This window comes from Artemia franciscana, chromosome 3, assembly GCF_032884065.1.
Source record: "Artemia franciscana chromosome 3, ASM3288406v1, whole genome shotgun sequence".
Lineage (NCBI taxonomy): Eukaryota > Metazoa > Arthropoda > Branchiopoda > Anostraca > Artemiidae > Artemia > Artemia franciscana.
The window spans coordinates 32052721-32068922 of record NC_088865.1 but is presented as its reverse complement, the minus strand read 5'-3'; the positions used below and the strand labels follow the sequence as shown (position 1 = coordinate 32068922).

General features: G+C 32.7%; 1 protein-coding gene across 3 annotated transcripts in view; it reads left to right on the top strand.

Moving 5' to 3' along the window:
- The window catches only part of LOC136025167 (uncharacterized), a 93553-nt gene that overhangs the window by 39946 nt on the left and 37405 nt on the right, over positions 1 to 16202 (top strand). For 2 of the 3 annotated variants that reach the window (XM_065700930.1, XM_065700931.1), the window contains exons 6-9: positions 2766 to 2869; positions 3380 to 3586; positions 5054 to 5164; positions 8716 to 8866. In XM_065700930.1, the coding sequence (XP_065557002.1) occupies positions 2766 to 2869; positions 3380 to 3586; positions 5054 to 5164; positions 8716 to 8866 (573 nt within the window). The remainder of the gene's footprint in view (positions 1 to 2765; positions 2870 to 3379; positions 3587 to 5053; positions 5165 to 8715; positions 8867 to 16202) is intronic. The other variant, XM_065700932.1, reaches the window with a different exon arrangement.

Here is a 16202-nt window from a genome sequence, read left to right as displayed (position 1 = left end):
AAAATCAAACCATCAGATTCAGTGTGTCAGAGAACCCTGTTGTAGAAGTTTCAAGCTCCTATCTACAAAAATGTGGAATTTTTTTGCCAGAAGGCAGATCACGGATGCGTGTTTATTTGTTTGTTTGTTTTTTTTTTTGTTTTTTTTTTCCTATATCGACCCAGTGGTCCTAGAATCTTGATCTAGTTTAGGCCTTAGTGTAAAGAGCGAGGTACTGACGAGGGGGGTGAACCCCTTCATATACGTAATAAAAACATGAGAATACAGAAGTTCGTTACGTGAGCTAATTTGTAAGTTACGTATATCTTTTACTAATAAAAACATTCGTAAACGATTGAAAGTTCTAGTTGCCTTTTTAAGTAATCAAAAAATTAGAGGGCAACTAGGCCTCCTCCACCGCTCCTTTTTTCTCAAAATCATTCGATCAAAACTATAAGAAAGCCATTTAGCAAAAACAATAAATATGCAAATTTCGTTTTAATTATTCATCTGTGGAGAGCCAAAATCAAAACATGCATTGATTCAAAAACGTTCAGAAATAAATAAAAAAACAATTTTTTTTAGCGGAAAGTAAGGAGCGACATTAAAACTTAAACGAACAGAAATTACATCATATACGAAAGGGGCTGCTTCCTCATCAACGCCCCGCTCTTTACGCTAAAGTTTCTTTCTGTTATAAAAAGTAGAGTTAAGAGAAAGAATCAAACCTTAGCGTAAAGAGCGGGGCGTTGATGAGGAAGCAGCCCCTTTCATATACGAAGTAATTTCTGTTCGTTTTAGGTTTTAATGTCGCTCAAACAAATCAAAACAAACAAACAAATAAACACGCATCCGTGATCTGCCTTCTGGCAAAAAATACAAAATTCCAAATTTTTTTAGATATGAGCTTGAAACTTCTATAGTAGGGTTTTCTGATACGCTGAATCTGACGGTGTAATTTTCGTTAAGATTCTATGACTTTTAGGGGGTGTTTCCCCCTATTTTCTAAAATAACGCAAAATTTCTCAGGCTCGTAACTTTTGATGGGTAAGACTAAACTTGATTAGATTTATATATTTAAAATCAGCATTAAAATTTGATTCTTTTGATGTAGCTATTGGTATCAAAATCAAAATTCCATTTTTTAGAGTTTTGGTTACTACTGAGCCGGGTCGCTCCTTACTACAGTTCGTTACCACGAACTGTTTGATAGTTGTGTAGATAAAGCAGAAGTAAATCTTGACAATAAAACAGTACTAACATTTTCTTCAAGTAAAATAGAAGAAACGCCCAGGATGAGCAAAATTATTGTGTCAGCATGTTTTGTACAAACTGAAATAGAATCCCCATTTTCTGTGTTTCAATCCTTTCCCCTTGTTTCGTCAGAATAATGGGTCTCAAAAATAAATTTGTAGCTCGTGTTATAAAATTAATGCTTCAAAACAAGCATCAATGCATTTTTGGCATTTTAAAATGAAATATAGCCCACTTTTATAAGAAAAAAATAGTTTCGATGTGCTTATCTCTTCTTAAAATCTTTCTGTGTCTAACGTAGATTATATATGTCTTGGTTTTTGAAACTTGTTGTTTTCACACGCCATTCTACGAAGTTACATTAATATCATTTACTAGTTCTAATACTAAACTAATTCTAATACTAAACTAATACTAGTTCTAAAACATCTCTAATACTATTGTCAGAAACACTTCTGGAATTTGTGAGAGTGAATTTATCACTGCCATTAGAAACCTAGGAGCATGCAATTTTGCGAAGTCGATTTTCTTTAAAATCAATTCTTTTACAGGTAAAAGAATTTTGCTTTCAGGAAACAAGGTTCCAAAAGAAGGTTTTTGTTCATTCATTTTATCTAATAATATTCATGGTAAAGTGGGCAAAGTTCAGCAGAACTAAACTACTACCATATCTTAATGTACTTTGGTACTACCAAAATCTTAAGGCCTTCATGTACTCAAATGGTGTTTGAAGGCCGGATTTTTATATTGCAAAAGTCAATGGAATTTTGCCCAATTTTTTTTGGTCAATGAGCTAATTCTAAGAAACCAGGTTTTCAAATGATTTTTTTTTTCTCATGTAAGTAAATGTAAATTAAAACCCAAAACAAAAAAGAATTACCGCTTCTAAGCCCACACAAGGATGATTAATCCAAATAAACCGATTGGCGGTATTTTTGTATACCAGATTAGTCGGAAAATGAAAAACTAGCACTTTACCGAAGCCAAAAAGTCTGCGAATAAAAAACAAGAATATATGGTAAAGAGCCGACAATCCATCGAGAAACCGGCTAAATTGCAGATTAATCTACAAAATAATCTTGAAATACACATCAAAGAACCGAAATGAGAGGTGGTTCTTGGACTGAGCTCAATCCGCAATAGTGGTACCAAATAAAGCGGATTCAAACAGTATACAAATGTCCTGTACCACTTTCTTTTCATAATATTGAAAAAAAAAATCTAAAAGCTTTTACATTTCTACAGTCCAATGAAATTCTTTACTGTTCTATGTTTTCAGTAAAGTGCAAATTTTTTCATAGCCTATAATTTTATTAGCCTTACACTATAATCTGCAAGGTTTTGAATCAAATATTTCGGGGCAACTTTCCACAGACAGTGTGAATTTAGTTTTTAAAATAATGTAAATGAAATAATTCTTGTTCAACTAAAATTAAAGCATTATCTCTTCCAAAGAAAATTGACCAGTTTTCATTTATTCTTTTCTAGAAACTTCTTGTGCAATATTTCTCATCTATCTTGTTTTTTTTCAGATCAGGATTATCTATTATTCCGACCGAAAAGTCAAAAGAGCGGCTTACGACGGATTCACTCGGTACAAGAAGGATCAGAACAGTTGAAGCAAAACATAGCACATGTAATTATCCTTTGTCTGATTTTTCTCTAATTTCACTTTATGAGGACAACAACCTTACGTCTTTATTGCTATTAAGCCAAGCCTAAAAATAGTTTTACTTTTTTAACGTTTTCTGCCAATTATGTTAATCTCCGTGACAATAATAAATACAAGACTAAGATAAGATTGTTCATATCCTCTTCTTCTCCTCCGTTCATGGCTGAAAATTGAAGGCTATGGAGGCTTCCATAGCCATCCTGGCTTAAAAAAAAAAAAACAATATATCTCATATATCTCACTCCATATGGTTGTGTCTACGATAGAACTGGTGGGCCATGAGTGGTTCCCAGGGTGTTTATATACCCCCCGTAGTCTAAATGAATTAGACTTATAATTTTTTCTTTTCTATATTTGTTTTTTTTTTCTTTATACTTGTTATTGCTTTACTTGTATTTTTAAATACATTTCGCTTTATTTTTCTTTCCTGTTTATCTACAAATCATGAAAAAATAGCTTGAAATTCCGTTTTAGGAGATAAAACCAACGAAGATTCGGCTTCCACCCAAGATGGCTGCTGACTATTGGCATGCGGTGCAAATGACAACGAAAACTATATTTGAAACAGCTGAAATTGAGTCTTTTCGTCTCTTAGAAAACAATCAATGGGAGAATTATTTTCTTGTGACTCAGGCATCTCTTTCCAGAGCCGCAGATATATTGCAGGATCTATTAAATTTGGTGAGACAAGGGAAATATGATAGTAGTAATTGTAGGGCTAATATACAAAATAAGAATATTTTGGGTTTTGTACACAGGACCGGGGCGAGAAAATTTGCACAGGGGTGAGAAAAAGTCCAAGGAAATGACAACTTATATTTAGACGCGGAAACATTATTATCAAAAAGCATGTTTTCAAAAAAGGATATCCTCATGACCATATCCTTAAAGAAATTATATGGTTATGGCTGAACCTTGGACCCTGTGATTATACAGTTTCAGGCTTTGTACAGATAGACTTTGTCGTTGTTCGTTTTTGTTCAGAATAATTGCAAAAGGATGAACAAAGATTTATAGGGACCTAACAAAACCAGTAACAGAAGCTGGTCTCAGAGCAGAAAAAGTTCAAGGGCCTCTAGTGTTTTTCTGCTAGAAGCCTAAACTTGTCCATAATTTTTAGATTCTCCTTTTGATCTCTTATAACTTTAAAGACGGTTTTAATTTTTAGCTCAAATGGGCAACGGTGAAGGGTCCACGGTGCTAGCTTTTAAATTCCTACATGGATCATGTTAATGTTCAAAAGAAAAATTTTTTCAGTTCCGTATTTTCTTTTCGTCTGACCCGTGTCCCCAATCAAGCAGGGATTTAAAAACATGGGGTTTTAAACATAATTTACCTCCAAGTCACTCAAGAGAGCAGAACTGTCGTCCATCTAGAAACCATCACAATAGAAAACTTAAAATGATATTCCTGGAGGATTTGTGTAGGTTGTAGAAAAATAAACCCTGCAAATCTTTATTTAATTCAGCTTCCATTTCCTTGGAAATTTAAGAGGACTGGCTGTCTTTTTTCTAGAATTTTGCAATTGCTTTCCAAGTAAAAATAGCCTGAACCGCAATTCTTAGGTATTCTGATTATTCGAACTCGAATCCCTCAATTTAATATTATGGTTATGCTTAACGGCACCAGTGCCTAAATTTAATTACCTTTTGATGTCTTTTTTTTACTCATTATGTTTTTCTGTCACTTACCAACAAGTGAGCTCAGCCCGAAGATAAATGCATCAGGTCATAAACTTCCTTAAACCTAAGGGTTGTCAGGGTTGACTTGAATTGACAATATTCAACCTTGGAAGGTTGTTTTCTAAAAAAAGATATTCAGTCATAAAGAGACATTTTTGACCTTGAAAGTTATGCAAAATTCAAAAGAATTAGGAATACCTGAGTAAACTGAAAATTTGATGAACAGGAAATTCCTGAAAATACATTGGGAATCTCTGTCCCTCCTACTTCCTAACCTGAATGCGATTTGATATTTTTATAAGAATCTACGTTATTTCATTCTTAATTATGTGTATAAACAGTGAAATACCGGCTTATTTACTAGCATTTAAATTGCACTCAAAATGTTTTCAGCCAGTTTCAACGACAATAAAACACTATAAGACTGCTATAAGAAATGATTGGAATCATATGATTTTTATGTTAGGATATATGCCTGGATGTGGCAAGTGAAGGCTCAATTACATTCGGCGTCCTTGAAACATCACTTGGAACAGAAAAACGTCAGGACATTGAGAGAACTTTCAAAATATATAAGGTACCCAGATTTTTCTTCTTAAAAAAATCAGTTGCATTCAAGCTAATCAATAGAGCAATCACAAAGCATACTCACATAGATTAATGTATGTTTTTCTTAGATATACTTATAATGATTTACTAATATAAATATTTATTTCTTTATTTACTTGAAAACCCGTCAATCATACGAAATGAAAAAGACGGAGCACGAACATATAAATATAAGAAAATATATAAGAACATATCAGAAGAGACATAACTAGAAAGAGACTCGACTAATAAAAGGGCAAGCCAAATAGCACTGAAATGAATAAAACGAAAACAGATCTATTGTAAAAGGAGATTATACCAATCGTGATCTACTATTTTAATATAGTGTCTTTTGATTAAATTTTCAACTGCAACATATTCAAACTGAGTAATTACTTAAGCTTAAAAGGAAAATCGTAAAGTCAAAACTCATTAACTCATTGAACCCAAGTAAAACCCAGCAAATACACCTTGGGGAGGGAAGGGTGATCAAAATTTGGGCTGAAGTGCCACAAATTGGGTTGAAAATCTGTGAAAGGAAGAATTTCGGTGTAAAACAAAATTTATGCAATTCAAGGAAAGATGATATTTCCGGACACTCTTCCCCTTCCCCGCTGGCTATGCTGCTTATTAGCTTCCTTCGAATAATATCTTTGCAACTCTGAAAATACCTTGTGGCAGCAATGTTGTACATTATATCTCTTAAAAATTTTAAATGATTACAGACAAAATAAGTACACTGGCACTAAAGCTTAGGCAATATTTAGATTGGACCAGATTGAAAAAGGCTGCGAACGAACCTTCACGTATGTAGAAATCTCTGGGTAGTTGCGCGGAAATCTAAAAAAGCACAAACATCTACATCTAATTTAAAAAAGTAATTGAAACATGTGATTAAAAAAAAAAACACACAAAAATTTACAGCTCTTTTATTGCTTTTTATTGTTGACATAAATTTTTTTCTTCACATACAAAACAACAACATATTTTCTACAAAATGCTGCTGCGCTAAGAAAAATTTCATCTTAACTTTAATCTTATTACAAGTCATTCACTTTGTACGAATAATATCTTTGCAACTCTGATACCTTGTTATAAATATTTTTCTAACAGCTTGATGGTTGATTTAAATATTGTCTGGAAGACAATCAAATATGAACAAAAAGAACGGTAGAATCGTTGGTTTTTTCAAGAGTAACACATTTTTCCTATTCTTAATTGTTTTCTGTTCGCCATTTGAACGAACCATCCACGGCTTCAATTTTTAGCATGCAGTGTCTTTAATATACGTGACATTTTGCCCCATTGTCAATTATGACCAAACTGTTGCAATATCACACGTATCTCTCTCTACAAAGCCATGTTTCCTGTTTTACTTAAACCAATTGAGTGATAGAAATTCCCTAACGATAGAGTAAACCAACAGGAAAATTATAATTGGAAAGCAAAACTTGAACTTCCAAAAGAACTAGAAAAGTATGTGTTAATCAATCTTTTATCAAAAATAATTGTTCTAATTGCACAGGTTTATGTCAACAATAAAAAGCAATAAAAGAGCTGTAGATTTTTGTGTGTTTTTTTTTTTTTAATCACATGTTTCAATTACTTTTTTAAATTAGATGTAGATGTTTGTGCTTTTTTAGATTTCCGCGCAACTACCCAGAGATTTCTACATACGTGTAGGTTTGTTCGCAGCCTTTTTCAATCTGTTCCAATCTAAATATTGCCTAAGCTTTTAGTGCCAGTGTACTTATTTTGTCTGTAATCATTTAAAATTTTTAAGAGATATAATGTACAACATTGCTGCCATTGCGTTATTAATATTATAATTTCCTTATTAATGAAGATTCAAAAACATAAAGATTGTAGACAGGAATGTAAGCTCTAAACAACAAATAAGGAATTTAATAATATAAGATAACAAATCAAAAAGTTTTGCCTTGATTAAGCCAACGATCCTATGCAATCCACTCATTTTTTTTACATTTTTCAATTCTTGATATGCCCATGAAAGAATATAGCCATATGTTGCTTAATAAGCGCTATCTACGTTTTTTTCTACTTATTTTGTAGGTATCACTAAAGGCATATTTAAAATTTATTTCATAATTTTCTTCACTTTTCAATATAATAGGGTTGATAATTTAGCAACAATCCGTCATTATGACTTTTTATGTTTAAATACTGTAAAAATCGATAGAATACCTGGAAATATACCAATAAAGTGTAATTTGACTCAACTAGACTGTTTAAACACGTTTTAAACAATAACGATTGGCTATAGGTCATTTTGTGAGGTCATTATCGTTTTAAATTAGCAGTTAAGCAGGGTTGTGCCCTATCCCCATTTATGTGGATCATTTTGATGGACATCATCCTAAGGAGCACAGCAAAGGCAATGGGAGAGAATCCGGGATCAATTGGGGGAGTAAAACTCTTCGAGAGTTACACTATGCTGATGATTTAAGCATTATAAATGAAAATGTTAGACAATTGAATGATTTTTTAGAGGTATTGCGAGTTCAGAGTGCAAGAAAAGGTTTGAAAATTAATGTTAAAAATGCTAGGAATAGGTGCAGGTGAAGAGGCCATGTTAGGTAACGAGAAGATCGATCTAGTGGACAGCTTCACTTACCTAGTTAGTATTATTAGTAAAGACGATGGGTACAGTAAAGGTGCTTAAAGTAGAATAGTGTGTTAAAAGTAGATTTAGGCCTAGGGTATTTTTTTACAGTTGAAAAAAGTTTGGAAGAAACTTTTTTCTACAGTGATGACAGTGGTCAAATATGGTTATGAAGCATGGGCGCTCCTAAGAACAAAGGAAAATTTTCTAAATTTTTTCTAGAGAAATTTCTTAAGAATCGTCTTGGGTACCCGATTGACTCTTTCTATATCAAACTATAAGCTCTACGAAAAATTTAGTTCAATCGCGCTTTAAAGGGCTATAATTAGAGAAAGGTTGAAATGGCTAGGCCACGTTGTGCGGATGAAGGATGACAGATTGCCAACAAACCTTCTAGGGAAAACGAAACAGAGCACATCCCCAATGGGATGGAAGGATGTTGTAAGGAAAAACTAAGGGAACTTTTTCAGAAGATGTAGATGGGGAGGTTTTAAATAGAATGGGATGGAGCAAAAGCATGTGTAGTTGTATTGGCCTCAGGTGGCTTGGTGCTGCAGTGAGTTGTTGAAAGTATTAGTAGTAATAGTAGTAGTATAGGTCCTTCAAAACCTGTGATTCGGCATCAGTTTAAGAAAAAAAATGCCTCAAATATCCGGAAAAGATTCTTAAGAACATAATACAGTTCCTCTTAGAATATAATGCAGGTTTTGAAATCATATAGCAGGCTGGAGTCAGCTACTGACTGGATACCAAATCCTAATTTTATTTTAGTGCTTCAAATTTCGAATCTATGCTCAAATCCACTGAAAGAGTCTGACTCCTAACTTAACTATAAGACTAACTATAAACTAAACTATAAGAAAAGCAGCTGAAAAAGAAAAATAAATCCTAGTTTGAAATTGGACTTTATTTTTCAGGCAAAGCCCATTGAAAAGAGAGAGCTCATTAAAGAACCTGTGAAGCAAGCTACAAAAACAGTTATTTATAAGTATTTTAACATCATTGACGGATACTGGGAGAAGGACGAACTCTCCTCTACACCTTCTAACTACGTCCAATATTTAATTGGTAAGTCGCCTTAAGTAGCACCTGGAAAAGTGTATTGCGTAACGTTCTCTTTGCTGAGTTTTTAAAAATACTAATAACTTTTTGAAGTTATTTTTTATTTCTGTATTTGATGTCCAAAGAAAAATGGTCATAACTGGAACTGTCTTAGTAATATTTTTTTGTATGAAAAATGCGTAAAATAAAGACAATAGTATGCTTAAAAGAATTATATCTTTAGTTGTAACGTTTACACAATAAAAATTCATGGCTGAATTCAGGGGCTACATATTTTGTTGAATTACAAATGAGAATGCCAATAATACTAGCACCATGAGCAGTACAGTGGAAAAAAATTGAAGCATAGATATTTTTAGAATTATTTTCCAGAAAATATTATTTTCCCCGAGTAGCCATCTTAGACATATGCCATTACAATTTTCCATACCGTTTAATATATAAATATATATATATATATTACGCATTTTTATTTTACGCATTTTTCATACAAAAAAATATTACTAAGACAGTTCCAGTTATGACCATATATATATATATATATATATATATATATATATATATATATATATATATATATATATATATATATATATATATATATATATATATATATATATACTAGCTGTTGGGGTGGCGCTTCGCGCCACCCCAACACCTAGTTGGTGGGACGCTTCGCGCCCCCCCAAGCCCCCCCGCGCGCGTAAGTCGTTACGCGCCATATTAGTTACGCGCCATTGTAGTTGTGTCCCTGTGTCCCACCTGTGAATATAGATAGATTTATATATGTGTTTCAAACTACGTAAAAATTGCGAATATACAACATTTTTGGCTTTCCCACTACTGGAAGCCTTCCGTTTCCAATTGCCAGCAATTGATCTGAAAATGTTTGACCAGAATCATCGTTTTGCAATCGGACACGCATATTTGTAGTTAATTTTAATATTTTTACGTGTGCCCATAAATTAGAATTTTTCAGGCAAGCATTCATTTCGTCTGCAGGAGTTAAACTACGTAAAAATTGCGAATATACAACATTCTTGGCTTTCCCATTGTCTGTGCATATACAAAGCCGTATGCACTAATAATGACGTCATATGCTAACGCTCTTTTTACAAACAAACAAACATGCATACACACAACTCGTTTTTATATAGATAGATAGATAGATGGATACAATACAAATTAACTGCGTAAAACTTGCGAATATACAACATTCTTCGCTGTCCAATTGTCGCTGCATATAAATAGATTGTCAGGTTTACCGACCCTCGAACATGCAACGTACAATTGTCCATGGGAAAAACAATCAGTATTAAGATCTATACCACATTTTTCTAATGATTGACCTTGAGCTTTGTTAATGGTGATTGCAAATGCTAATCGAATTGGGAATTGCAATCTTTTAAATTGAAAAGGCAGATCCGTTGGAATCATGGGAATGCGAGGAATAAGAACAGCCTTACCCTCAAAAGGCCCTGTCAAGATTGTCGCCTCTATTAGGCTTTCCATTGTTTTTTTTACGGCAAGTCGCGTGCCATTGCAAAGCTTTGGTGGGTTGATATTTCTTAAAAGTATTATTGGTACGCCTATTTTTAGTTGTAGCACGTGTGGTGGAAACCCTGAAAGATATATGGAATTTAAAAATTCAGATGGATAATTAACCGCTTCATTTGGTTCCAAAACTGTGTCGACTGACTTGCAAAGGACTGCCTGGTCTCGAATCTTGGTCAAAACAATATTGTTGATTTCGTGGACGTCTATATTTTTGGGTGCGAGAATTGCTCTTTCACTTAGCCATTTATTATTTTTATAATTTTTTAGAATATTCGGAAATACTTTTTCAATCAATTCATTTTTGGACGTCACTAAACTACAGAAATCAGCAGGTAGTTGTATACGTCCTGAAATTGAGTCTATCGTATCATAAATGTCTTTTTGTTCCGACGTTAACTTGTAAATGTTATTTTGTACATACGACAATAGATCACTCGTACTGTAACTTTGTTCACGATCCAATTCTACACATGTCGAAACAGCAGCGATACGGTTAGGTGAAGGCATTCCCAAATCCTGAAGAGGTTTGTTTGCCATACGTACGCACAAATCTTCTATAATAACTAAAAGCCATTTATTATTTTTATAATTTTTTAGAATATTCGGAAATACTTTTTCAATCAATTCATTTTTGGACGTCACTAAACTACAGAAATCAGCAGGTAGTTGTATACGTCCTGAAATTGAGTCTATCGTATCATAAATGTCTTTTTGTTCCGACGTTAACTTGTAAATGTTATTTTGTACATACGACAATAGATCACTCGTACTGTAACTTTGTTCACGATCCAATTCTACACATGTCGAAACAGCAGCGATACGGTTAGGTGAAGGCATTCCCAAATCCTGAAGAGGTTTGTTTGCCATACGTACGCACAAATCTTCTATAATAACTAAAGTGTCGTTATAAATTTCTTATGTAAAATCAAAAGTCATTTCTGACGTCTCTAACTGTTTTCGATGGAGTATATCTTCGGACATTTTTGACTTATATTTTTCCTATAACTCTGTAGGAGCTGATGGAGAGCAAGTGTACGAATTTGACTTGGGGTTGACGTTTCGCACGCGTCATTGATGCAGTTATCCCAGTGTTGGTCATTCTCCAATAAATTCAGAGCTTGGCATGCACTACGGTAAGTGTCATGTATAGTACCGTTTACAGTTCTCAAATACTCAAAGGATGTCGGACCGGGTACATTCACCAAAAGCAGGCGTAGAAAGAAGCATTCATGTTGATTGGGGTGAACGGTGTAGAGTCTTCCTATCGTGGTATCTTTGAAGATGGTAGGTTGGCCGTAAACCCACTGGTTATCTACTTCGATGGTGGTACCGTTGCCATTGTAGGTTTTTCAGTCATTTTACAATTAGAAATTTCTCTTTCAACGTCTTCTTACAATTAAAAATTTGTCTTTGAACGATATTCTTAAATACCTGTGTCCTGGTCGTCATTTATATTCCCTGTGTCCCGGTCGTCATTTGTGTCCCGGTATCCCAGTCTGTAATTTCTCTTTTTTCTTTTTTCAGTTTTCTTTTTCTTCTTTATTTTTCAGCTTCACTATGAAATACATATCGCCGAACCTTTGTTTTTTTAACTTAAATCTGGTAGTCATTGATGACCTTATCCAAGTCAAAATCCCAAACCCAATCATCATCGCTATCATTTTCAGTTTTAATATGTTTTGACTCTCGCTGTCCAGGTGGATCTTCATCTAACTGCGCGGTTTTGCGTTCTTTAGCCTCAAGCCTGTTTCCTTGCTGTTCTTTTGATTCCTCGGCACGCTTTCTTTTCTGACTTTCTCTATCAGCAGCAAGTTTTTTGGCATAGACTCTTTGAGCATCTTCATCAGTCATTGTAAACTTAAACATTAATAGAATTCTACGCGAACATATGTCTTATATAACTTGAATGACGTCACCTTCAAAGCAAAAATGATGGCAACTAATTTCATGTGTGTCCCTGTGTCCCGGTCGTCATTTATATTCCCTGTGTCCCGGTCGTCATTTGTATCCCGGTGTCCTGGTCTGTATATACATTCGTTTTTTAGTTTTGTTTTTCTCCTTTATTTTTTTCCTTTTTTTTTTCTTTTTTAGCTTATTTAGATTTTTAGATTTTTTTGTTTTTTTATTAGTTTTTAGTTTTTTTTTCTTTTTAGTTTTTTTGTCCCGGTCGTCATTTATATCCCCCTGTTTCCCCCGGTGTCCCCGTTGTAGTTGTGTCCCTGTGTCCCGGTCGTCATTTATATTCCCTGTGTCCCGGTCGTCATTTGTATCCCGGTGTACCGGTCTGTATATACATTCGTTTTTTAGTTTTGTTTTTCTCCTTTATTTTTTTCCTTTTTTTTTCTTTTTTAGTTTATTTAGATTTTTAGATTTTTTAGTTTTTTTATTAGTTTTTAGTTTTTTTTTCTTTTTAGTTTTTTTGTAGTTTTTACCTTCTTTTTAGTTTTGTTAATTTTTTTTTTTACTTATGTCCTGGTCGTCATTTATACTCCCTGTGTCCCGGTGCTTTGTTGATTGCTAATCGAACATTCCTTTTGTCCTGGTCGCTTTCTCTTTGAGTGTCGTCATTTATTTTTTTCTTTTTTAGTTCTTTTAGTTTTTACCTTTTTAGTTTTTTTTAGTTTTTTAGATGAAAATTTTTTTTAGTTTTTTCCTTTTTTTCTTTTTAGTTTTTTATTGGTTTGTACCTTTATGTTAGCTTATTTTTCAGTTTTTTCCTTTTTTTTTAGTTTTTTTATTTTTATTTTTTTTAGTTTTTTACCTTTTTTTAGTTTTTTTAGTTTTTTTAGTTATTTAGCTTTTTTACTTTTTTTATTAGTTTTTAGTTTTTTTGTAGTTTTTGCCTTTTTTTAGTTTTTTCAGTTTTTTTTTTAGTTTTTTATTGGTTTTTACCTTTATTTTAGCTTATTTTTCAGTTTTTTCCTTTTTTTAGTTTTTTTTAGTTTTTAGTTTTTTTAGTTTTTTACCTTTTTTTAGTTTTTTTAGTTTTTTTAGTTTTTTAGCTTTTTTATTTTTTTTTATTAGTTTTTAGTTTTTTTTGTAGTTTTTGCCTTTTTTTTAGTTTTTTTAGTTTTTTAGCTTTTTTATTAGTTTTTAGTTTTTTTTGTAGTTTTTGCCTCTTTTTAGTTTTTTTAGTTTTTTAGCTTTTTTATTTTTTTATTAGTTTTTAGTTTTTTTTGTAGTTTTTGCCTTTTTTTAGTTTTTTCAGTTTTGACGTCACCTGATCCAGTTTTTTCAGGTGACGTCACCTGATCCACGATCCACAGATCCACAGACAACTTATTTTTATATATATAGATAGTTTTTTTTTTACTTATGTCCTGGTCGTCATTTATACTCCCTGTGTCCCGGTGCTTTGTTGATTGCTAATCGAACATTCCTTTTGTCCTGGTCGCTTTCTCTTTGAGTTTCGTCATTTATTTTTTTCTTTTTTAGTTCTTTTAGTTTTTACCTTTTTTAGTTTTTTTAGTTTTTTAGATGAAAATTTTTTTTAGTTTTTTCCTTTTTTTCTTTTTAATTTTTTATTGGTTTTTACCTTTATTTTAGCTTATTTTTCAGTTTTTTCCTTTTTTTTAGTTTTTTTTTATTTTTTATTTTTTTTAGTTTTTTACCTTTTTTTAGTTTTTTTAGTTTTTTTTAGTTTTTAGCTTTTTTACTTTTTTTATTAGTTTTTAGTTTTTTTTTTGTAGTTTTTGCCTTTTTTTAGTTTTTCAGTTTTTTTTTTTAGTTTTTTATTGGTTTTTACCTTTATTTTAGCTTATTTTTCAGTTTTTTCCTTTTTTTTAGTTTTTTTTAGTTTTTAGTTTTTTTAGTTTTTTACCTTTTTTAGTTTTTTAGTTTTTTTTAGTTTTTAGCTTTTTATTTTTTTTATTAGTTTTTAGTTTTTTTTGTAGTTTTTGTCTTTTTTTAGTTTTTTTAGTTTTTTAGCTTTTTTATTAGTTTTTAGTTTTTTTTGTAGTTTTTGCCTTTTTTTAGTTTTTTTAGTTTTTTAGCTTTTTTATTTTTTTTATTAGTTTTTAGTTTTTTTTGTAGTTTTTGCCTTTTTTTAGTTTTTTCAGTTTTGACGTCACCTGATCCAGTTTTTTCAGGTGACGTCACCTGATCCATCCATCCACAGACAGACAGACAACTTATTTTTATATATATAGAAGATATAAATAAGTTGTCTGTCTGTGTGTCTGTCTGTGGATCAGGTGACGTCATGTTTCTGTGTCAGCTGACGTCATGAAGTTAGTTGTCGTCATTTTTGCTATGACGGTGACGTCATTAAAGATATTTAAGACATATATGTTCACGTAGAAATCTATTAATGTTTAAGTTTAAAATGACTGATGAACTTACAATGGCAAAAGCCGATGAAGATGCTCAAAGAGTCTATGCCAAAAAACTTGCTGCTGATAGAGAAAGTCAGAAAAGAAAGCGTGCCGAGGAATCAAAAGAACAGCAAGGAAACAGGCTTGAGGGCTAAAGAACGCAAAACCGCGCAGTTAGATGAAGATCCACCTGGACAGCGAGAGTCAAAACATATCAAAACTGAAAATGATAGCGATGATGATTGGGTTTGGGATTTTGACTCGGATAAGGTCATCAATGCCTACCAGATTTTAGTTAAAAAAAACAAAGGTTCGGCGATATGTATTTCATAGTGAAGCTGAAAAATAAAGAAGAAAAAGAAAACTGAAAAAAGAAAAAATGTAAAAAACTAAAAAATACTAAAAAGAAAAAACACTCAAAGAGAAATTACAGACCGGGACACAAATGACGACCGGGACAGAGGGAATATAAATAACGACCGGGACACTCAAAGAGAAATTACAGACTGGGATACCGGGACACAAATGACGGCCGGGACACAGGGAATATAAATGACGACCAGGACACAGGTATTTAAGAATATCGTTCAAAGACAAATTTTTAATTGTAAGAAGACCGTTGAAAGAGAAATTTCTAATTGTAAAATGACTGAAGAACCTACAATGGCAACGGTACCACCATCGAAGTAGATAACCAGTGGGTTGTTCCATATTCCCCATTAGTGCGAAACGTCAACCCCAAGTCAAATTCGTGCATTGTTTGGCATCATTTTAACAACTTGCTCTCCATCAGCTCCTACAGAGTTATGGGAAAAATATAAGTCAAAAATGTCCGAAGATATACTCCATCGAAAACAGTTAGAGACGTCAGATATGACTTTTGATTTTACATCAGAAATTTATAACTACACTTTAGTTATTATAGAAGATTTGTGCGTACGTATGGCAAACAACCTCTTCAGGATTTGGGAATGCCCTCACCTAACCGTATCGCTGCTGTTTTGACATGTGTAGAATTGGATCGTGAAAAAAGTTTCAGTACGAATGATCTATTGTCGTATGTACAAAATAACATTTCCAAGTTAACGTCGGAACAAAAAGACATTTATGATACGATAGACTCAATTTCAGGACGTATACAACTACCTGCTGATTTCTGTAATTTAGTGACGTCCAAAAATTAATTGATTGAAAAAGTATTTCCGAATATTCTAAAAATTATAAAAATAATAAATGGCTAAGTGAAAGAGCGATTCTCGCACCCAAAAATATAGACGTCCACGAAATCAACAATATTGTTTTGACCAAGATTCGAGACCAGGCAGTCCTTTACAAGTCAGTCGACACAGTTTTGGAACCAAATGAAGTGGTTAATTATCCATCTGAATTTTTAAATTCCATAGATCTTTCAGGGTTTCCACCACACGTGCTACAACTAAAAATAGGCGTACCAATAATACTTGTAAGAAATA